General features: G+C 43.3%; 1 protein-coding gene across 1 annotated transcript; it reads left to right on the top strand.

Annotated features, from left to right (window-relative positions):
* The first annotated feature begins 241 nt into the window (after positions 1-241).
* Positions 242-8,332, top strand: LOC138981699 (wolframin-like). The gene is made up of 5 exons (XM_070354718.1): positions 242-333; positions 1,658-1,867; positions 2,296-2,496; positions 2,991-3,130; positions 3,923-8,332. Exons 1-5 carry the CDS (start codon positions 303-305, stop codon positions 5,687-5,689), a joined length of 2,349 nt encoding a protein of 782 aa, XP_070210819.1. The 5' UTR covers positions 242-302; the 3' UTR covers positions 5,690-8,332.
* The last annotated feature ends 391 nt before the right edge of the window (positions 8,333-8,723 follow it).

Raw genomic sequence — 8,723 nt, 5'->3', positions numbered from 1 at the left:
CACCGGTGTAAGGGTTAACATTTTATTTTTCACCAAGAGAATATAATTCATTATATGCGGGATAATGTGCGGGGGGGGGGGGGAGGGGTGCAAACAACATTTTCACAAGCACATAACCAACAAAATGACATCGCATGCGCAGCACACAAAGTGCGTAGCACGGGTACCACTAGTCAAGTTTATTACGCCCAAGATTCAAGCCGAGTTCCAGTAAATATCAGAATAAAGACGGAAATTGATCTGAATCATGTGACTGCCTTTTAGGGAAAACGTCGGCTCAAAACAAGCAGTCTGCAGAAAGGATGGCCGACAGTAGCAAAAACACAGTCACAGGTAGAGTAATTAATTCCACCATTACGCAATTACGAAGCTTGCACTAAAGCTGTTTTATTTTGCAACATGCACGTGTTCAGTCAGCATTTTCGTTGCGTCGAGAAGTACTTATTTGTTGCAGATTGAAGTGTGGGGCACTCCGACGTACACAAACTGATTGATGGTAATGATACTGATAGACCATGACGATTTCAACCGATCAATTATTATGATTTATTTTCGGTTGTTCTGTATCTGTATCTAACCAGTTCTGGCATTTGATCAACGGAAGGGAGGAGCGCATGTAAATAAGTCCTAGACTGGGTGGAGATGAGATTTAAAGATCTCCACAGATCCTGCCAGAACTTGATCGTCCTGTAGATGGTTCCAGTCTACGATCGTCCTGGGAAAAGAAGAGTTCCTGTGAATGTCTGTTTTTCCATGAATAGTTCATTGTTAAACAATAGGAGGGGGGGCTTTAAACTTAGTAAAAAGGGGAATTCCACTGTACACCTGGAGTCAATCATGCATGAACTAGAATTAAGCATACTGTTTGTGATGGGGTCTGGCAGCTGTTGTCACTTAATTGGAATGCTCTGGGGAACTATTCTTTCATTAAAGCAGTTTTTATAAGGCTATTTATTTTGCCCAAACTCACTCCTGTTTGACTAGCATTACCTTCAAAGGTAATTTAATAGGGTCATGCACTTGCATGGTTACATTTGGCGCCAGCCAGCAGGATGGGACTCCACATGGTATTAGAGAGCTGTTTGTGATAGGGTCTAGCTGCTGTTTGTTGCAAACTTTTGTTTAAAGCTCAAGCTCACTTCTGTTTGACTGGCTTGGCTCTGAAGGTAATTCAAGAGTTTCGTGCACTTGGGCTGTTGGGGTCTATGTTGACCAAAAGAATGGGATGCACTGTAGGTCGAGTTCCTGTAGGTGGATTCTCTGTATACCTAAGACTTTAAAATTGGCAATCTTGTATACAGGGAATACCACAGGGTGTAGTTCCTGTAGCGTTTTGCTAATATCAATGAAAGTCACGTGATGCTTATAGCGACATCGTTAGAATTTGATGTTTTTCGATCATTTTTTGATATTTCTTAGAAATTCGAGTATGGTTTGCAAGTTTTATTGAAAAACTGCACCCTGTGGGATTCCCTGTATACTAGATTGCCAATTTTAAAGTCTTAGGTATACAGGGAATCCACCTACAGGAACCCGACCTACAGGGAATCCCACTCTTTTGGTCGACATAGACCCCATCAGCTGCACTTGGTTACACATGTAAATGAGCCTGTTGCTGTTTGACTGGTTCAATGTTCAATCATTAATTGTTTCACAGAGGAAACTGTAGCGACCTGGCTGCAGGAAGCTGACAATGGATCTGAGGCAGATCAGGCCAGGCTGGGATCTCACTTTCTGTCACTGGCCGACTCTGGTGTGGATAGAGACACCAATGCTGCTAACGCCATTCGCTGGCTCATCCAAGCGTCTCGTCAAGGCAATGGCGAAGCCACAACACTTCTTGTCAAGTGCACCAAGACAGGAACAGGTAGAACACACGCAAGTGCACACACACACACACACACACACACACACACACACACTCTAACAGGTAGAACACACACACAAGCAAATTACATGAACCTCTTTTGTTAATGATGCGTTCCTAGGGAACAAGCAATTGGTTAAAAATTGAGCAGTGAGGAGCGGTGAGTAGGAACTAGGATGTAACGCTGAAATTTTGATAAACTTGCAAAGACTTTTAAAACCCTAGACTTTGCATGCTTAACAAAAGTTTTAGTTAGAAGGCTCTTCTTGACAGCTTCACACCTTGACCTTGTACATTTCTTAATGACAAAGATGTGACAAAGCAAACATGCAAACAAACAAAATCAAGTTCCAGTGTGCTGTTGCTGCTGACAATCATTCCCTTGCTGTTGAAGAGATTTGTAACAAGGCATTTCTTTAACTTTCCAGGGATCACGGAGCAAAATGCAGCTGATGTGAACTGGTGCGTGAACACCTCCAGCTCAGAAAAGAAGATCCGGCATGCGGCTCGCTCCTTGTTTCATCGCATCAACAGGACCCACAAAGATGTCATCTCCAAGGATGAGTACCTGGACGCCATCTCAGGTTTAACAGACAGCGTCAGGCAGCAAAAGCTTTTGGCTGCAGCTGGTAAGGTTAACTGTCATGACTTGCTGTTAGATTCGACACATATGCTTTCTGACATTTGTTGTTGTTGTTTAGGTTTTGTTGTTTGTTCTTTTTGTATTTGTCACTTTCTGTTTTGTCTTTCGTTTGATGTGATTTGAAAAATTCTCCCTGCAGTTAGGCAAAAGAAAAAGTGAGACAGATATATATTCACACACAGGCACACATAGACATACACATACTGTTTCACGCTCTCTCTCTTTGATTTTCTTTCTCACTTTTACCCCCCTTGCTCCCAAATACACACGCATCCAAACTGTCCCCACCCCTTGCCCTTTGTCCGTCTCTAGCCCTCCGTTTTGTTTGCTAATAAAGTCAAACTCTCTCACCTTCTCTCTTCAAGGGCAACCATTGTGTCTTGCTCAAGAGTCGAGGCAGAAAAGATTATAAGCAAATACAATTATTTTTTTAGAAAGAGTCATGGCAGAAGTCTAATATTGCAGTCTTCTTTCATTCAGGAAAGAGGATTGGCGATGAAATCAATGAAAACGAGTTTGTGAAGATGCTGTCCAAGAAAATACAGGGCAAGGTCACGCTGACATCAGATGAGCTGGATAATGCGTCTGCATCTTACAAGTCTGCTGGTGTTGTCACCAAGGTGAGAAGCAAGAACAAAACTAATATAATTTAAAACTGGAACAGAATTCTTTTGAAATTGTGGTGTGACCCTCTATGACCCTGGCGTTTGGGCATTTGTGAAACATGGTTATGTTATGCCTGGGTGGGTTGGTACAGTACTTCATGACTGCCCAAGGAGGGGTGGGGGAGGAGGGTTGATTTGAGGTCGCCAGTCGTGCGGGTGAGCCAGGACTTGCCGGGCACAATTTGAACCCGCCGTGGGCAGGAGTAAGGGTACATCCGTGAGTGAGTGTGTGTGCATTTTCAAACTGCTTATTCTGAGCTACTATACATGCTTACATGCCTGAAGAACTTTTTGTCTTGCGATTCACATGTGGGAAAGAGAGAGCAAAAGAGAAAGTTGTGTGTGTGTGTGTAGCCTTACACACAGCTCCCATTTTTGGACACTCTCTCCAGCAATTATGCATAACTATAATATTTACTTACAAGTGTTTCTGTACCCTCGATGTGTTACCAGACCGCGGCTGAGAGTGCACCTAACTCTATTTATTGCAGGTGTTTGTGTACTCACAGTGTGGTACTAGACCAGGGCCTAGACTGGACCTAATTATGCACAACCCTATATATACTTACAGGTGTTTGTGTACCCTCAGTGTGGTGCCAGACCAGGGCCAAAAGTGGGTCTAATTATGCACAACCCTATATACTAGACCAGGGCTAAGAGTAGACCTAATTATGCACACCCATATATACACTAGACCAGGGCTATGAGTAGACCTAATGATGCACAACGCTATATATCTACTTGCAGGTGTTTGTGTACCCGCGGCAGACGGCCAGCGTGTTGCTGGACCAGGGCCTGGAGTGGGCGTCCAAGGAAGGCCTGCAGTTCGTCATGTCCATGGTGCCCACCAACCAGATCTACATCCTGGCCATGCTCTTTGCCTACAGCTTCCTCACCCCCGCCTTCGTCTTCCTCATCGTCCCTCTCTTCGTCTTCTACCTCTCCCTCGTGACCCTGGTGGTGGCCACCCTGCAGATGTTCTACAGGAAGAAGAAGCAGAAGGACGCCACGGAGCTGGCCGTGGTGCTGCAGAAGTTTGACGTCAACATCAACATGGACGACACTCAGTCGCAGTACTCTTGGAACTCCCTCACCCCTTACTTTGTCTTTTTCTGCACCCTGCCTTTGATGGTCATCAGCTTTGCGCTGGCCAATAAGGCTTACGTTCCCTGCTCGGAGTTGTTTGTCCTGGCCGCTTTCATGACTGGGTTTTGTTTCATCGGTCTCAGTGACGAGCATGACAAGCTGACCTTTCTGCTCCTGCTGGCTCACACTATCGGGTCTCTGCCTGTGTTTCTTCAAAATTTCCCTGCCATACCTTTGGTTACCACCGTGGTGAAGTTCCTCACTGAGCCCTTCCTTGCCGTATATTTTGGTGCTGGGGTTCACCTCAACTTCAGCATCCCCTCCCTCTTCTACATGGTCATCCCCTTCTTCTTCATCCGCCTCGGCATGAAGAAGTCTTGGTCAGGGATCCACCGGGTCATCATCCCCCACCTGGTGTGTTACTTCTGGTACAACATCATGACAGCCTCTTACCCCTATACCACCTGGACGGGCCTGGGGCGGGCCACCATCGGATACCTGCTTCTTCCCATCCTGGTCCCCCTCAGCCTTCTGTTTGTGCTGCTTCTCATCGCGTATGTCATCTACAAGCTGACTCAGACGCAGGTCTTTGGCAAGATCATGGTCACAGCCTTGCTGCTGTCCATCCCCATTCTCCTGACGCAGACCAAGTCCCTGTTTGGCAGTCAGGTGGACAAGAAGCTGGGCAGCACCAAGAAGATTGTCATGATTGTCTTTGCCGTTCTGGCTGTGCTGCCGCTCATCTTCATTCAGGTCCCGCAGTTGACGGAAAGCAAGACTCTGACCCTGCCTTGGGAAGAGTTCCAAGACCTTTGCGTTCCTAAGTACAAGGACAATGTTCCCTCTTTTCAGCTGCGGTGCAGGGCTTTCACTGGTACCCGCGTTACCTGGCAGGGAACTTTTGCCTGGTCCAAGATCACAAAGGTGGAGAACACTGCTGAGAGCGTCTTCAAACCACTGCCCTCCTTTGTGGCTAGTCCTTTATTTTGCATTTACGGGGAATCAAACCCTGAATGTGATGAGTCGGCCATGACCTCTGAATCCTTCAAGTACTGCAAGCTGATGGAGTCCACGGGTCGTTCGTGTCACCTGCGCAACCACGATGTCTACACTTTTCACATCGGAGTTAACGTGGCTGACGTGTCCTTAGTTCTGGAGGCAGGGAACGGTTTCTACACCAAGGTCATGGCACTGGAGGTGGATGATCAGCTAGAGTTTACAGGGTCGTTAGTGGATGGCCTTGGCACACGCAGCCCGACACTGAAGGTCAACGCCATCAAAGTCCTGAACCGAGAGCTGCCAAAAATGATGTCAGTGGAGCAAGAGGAAGATGAGGAATTCTTTTACAGGGTCATGCATGACGGTGTTAGGGAAACCCTCAACTTCTTTTTCTTCCCTATATTTGAGTACGCTGCTTCCCCAAATTGAGCTTTCAGTGGTTTGGTGCAAGATTTTGGTCTGCCATTGTGAGAAAACTTACTTGGGGTTTTCTACTTTGTTTCTGTTCATGAGGATCTCTTTTTTCGTTCTTTTGAATTTTTCTAAACTTGCTTACTTATGTACACTATTGCTATCTGATAAATAGTAAAGAAAATAATGTTATAACATGCGCATTAGCTGTTGAATCAAAATAGAGAGCTGCGTCAAGCATCAATCAATCAATCAATCAATATGAGGCTTATATCGCGCGTATTCTGTGGGTACAGTTCTAAGCGCAGGGATTTATTTTTTAATTTTTTTTAATTTTTATTTTATGCAATTTATATCGCGCACATATTCAAGGCGCAGGGATTTATTTATGCCGTGTGAGATGGAATTTTTTTACACAATACATCACGCATTCACATCGGCCAGCAGATCGCAGCCATTTCGGCGCATATCCTACTTTTCACGGCCTATTATTCCAAGTCACACGGGTATTTTGGTGGACATTTTTTATCTATGCCTATACAATTTTGCCAGGAAAGACCCTTTTGTCAATCGTGGGATCTTTAACGTGCACACGAAGGGACCTTGGTTTTTCGTCTCATCCGAAAGACTAGCACTTGAACCCACCACCTAGGTTAGGAAAGGGGGGAGAAAATTGCTAACGCCCTGACCCAGGGTCGAACTCGCAACCTCTCGCTTCCCAGCGCAAGTGCATTACCACTCGGCCACCCAGCATACAGGGTTTATGCATGAATATGCACACTCTGAGGTGGAGGAACTTTTTTCATACAGTAGTAAACTTTAATGTAAGTGTTGCTTGTATGACGTCAGTGTTTTTTAATCACGGAATGTTAAATTATTCTTTTTTCTTCCCTTTGTTTTGTTGTTGTTTAGGTTGGACAGGTTAATTTGTTTTGTTGGCATGTTAACACTTCATATTTTACATGTATTATAGTTTGAAAGTCCTTGTCAGTTTTTGTTTTTTTTGTTTTAGCTAAAGATTTCAAAAGAAAAAAATAACAATACAAAAAAAGCTTCCTAACTACTCTTAGACACTGTTACTGGGTCCATACATTTTTTCCTGAGGTGCTTGTATTTATATGCCTTCCATGTTGTATATTTTATGTTGCTGCGCAGTGCATTAGGATTTTTAGCACAATAAGGCCTGTTCCGCAATAAGCTTCTTACTGTGAATATGTTTGTATTCTCTGTGTATATTATGATCATTCACTATATTGTAAAAGATGAACTCTTCCTATTTATGTTTCTTGCCCAGCTCTTTTATTTACAATTGCGAACTTGTGACAAAATTATTTCCAATTATCTTATTCTGACATTATTTCTGATTATTTTATTCTGCATTGATATCTCAAAAACTCAGTTGCCATAATTGGAAGAGTTTTGCTCCGTCTCTTATCCAACTTAAGTATGGAGCTGTCGATGCTTTGTTACTTTGCACGTCCATGGATAACTGCTGTATATTTTGTATGTTTATGATTGCTTGGTTTTTATTTGTGCTGCTTCTATGATGGGTCTTGGCTGGGACTTCTTCCAGCCCTGTACAAGCTGTGTTGAATTGTTGTTAGAAAAAGTGTTTTGTGATTGAAGTACATGTAGTTACTGATAAACAACAACGTTCTCGTTGATTGTGACAGTTATATTTAAACAACTATTGAAATGATTCTTGGTGAAATATGTACAACAAGAAATTTCTTCGGAGACAAGAAATGAATAAAACGAATAAATGGTTGTTTTTATTTTTTGACCGTGTCTTGAATTTGTTGAAAATGATACACTACTCATGCACATGATATTTGGAATTTTGTTGGAATTGAAGTGATTGTTTTTATCTTCAAAGTGGAATATAGGCTTGTTTGCTGCCCAAATGCATGTCATGTTATGGGAGTGGTTTGAACTTTTGTGACCTTTATATTGCCAACTGCTCAGGTCTGTGTTGCTCCACTTGTTTTATATCATTTTTTCTTAGTTGGGAATATTGCTCAGATTTCTGAGTTTTTGTCTGTTTTTCATTGCAATGTGTTCTTTTATTTCCAATGAAATACTCATCGAAGATAAACAAAAGAATGCTGGCAATAAATAATGCTGACCACATATCAGGCAGTACTTTTATGCAGCTGTTGATAATAGTATGTTCTTTTTTTCTCAAGATTGTGTAGTTGATGCATTGCATATTGATTTTCTTTGATTTGAAATCACCAGCAACTGTATTGCTTTGAGCTGCCTTATTTAGTTGCTGTACATATTTCAGAAAGTAAGTCTTAGGCTTATAGCAACTTACGTAACAGCATGAGAAATAAATGAAGTCAGAGCACAATCTTCAGCATCAAGCAACTCGGAAGCATATACACTCGGAACAAAAGACAATAGTGAGTGCGAGTTGCGCAGAACGAGTTACCTGGCACCTGAGACAGTAGGAAGTATTGAATAATCATCACTTTTGGGCTTGTGTACTGAGTGTTTGGTCCTCTTTATTACTTGTTTCAATGAAAACTCAAAGTTGGCTTTGCAATTTGCCAAACTAACAGTCACATGCATTTTTCCTGGACCTCCTCCTCCCCCCACAAGTCCCCCTAACCCACTCCTCCCCCATGTCCCATTACCCCCCCCCCCCCCCCCCCCATGTCCCTTATGGCTTTACTCCAACTTTCCCATACTAAAAAAACACAAAACAAGAGGCGAAGCCTTCAAGGCTCACGTAAGAAATCGACAAACAGTAACACAAACTCAATCACTCCGTCACACATACACACACACACACACACACACACACACACACAGTAAGCATAGGTGACACTGTGCAAGAAAGCGAGACACTAGATCTAGATCTAGCCTACTTAAGCCTGTCCTTAATTGAGCCCGTAGTCGACTACACGAAGCTTCGCAAAGTCTTAATACCAAAAACCCGCAGCTACGGCGTGGTACTTTGACCCCAACATCGTTTCTCAAGTTTTGACATGCGAAGCTTCGCCGTAGCTCGCAACGAAGTTTTTTGGTTTTTTTTTGTAAGAAGAGT

The sequence above is a fragment of the Littorina saxatilis genome, linkage group LG12 (assembly GCF_037325665.1).
Source record: "Littorina saxatilis isolate snail1 linkage group LG12, US_GU_Lsax_2.0, whole genome shotgun sequence".
Classification (NCBI taxonomy): domain Eukaryota; kingdom Metazoa; phylum Mollusca; class Gastropoda; order Littorinimorpha; family Littorinidae; genus Littorina; species Littorina saxatilis.
Note: the sequence above shows the minus strand (reverse complement) of the source record. Positions and strands in the feature narration are given on the sequence as shown.

Coding starts and splice junctions, on each gene's coding strand:
- LOC138981699 (XM_070354718.1), top strand. CDS start 303: ATGGCCGACAGTAGCAAAAACACAGTCACAG. Junction 2,497..2,990: donor AAAGCTTTTGGCTGCAGCTG/GTAAGGTTAACT, acceptor TCTTTCATTCAG/GAAAGAGGATTGGCGATGAA. Junction 3,131..3,922: donor CTGCTGGTGTTGTCACCAAG/GTGAGAAGCAAG, acceptor ATCTACTTGCAG/GTGTTTGTGTACCCGCGGCA.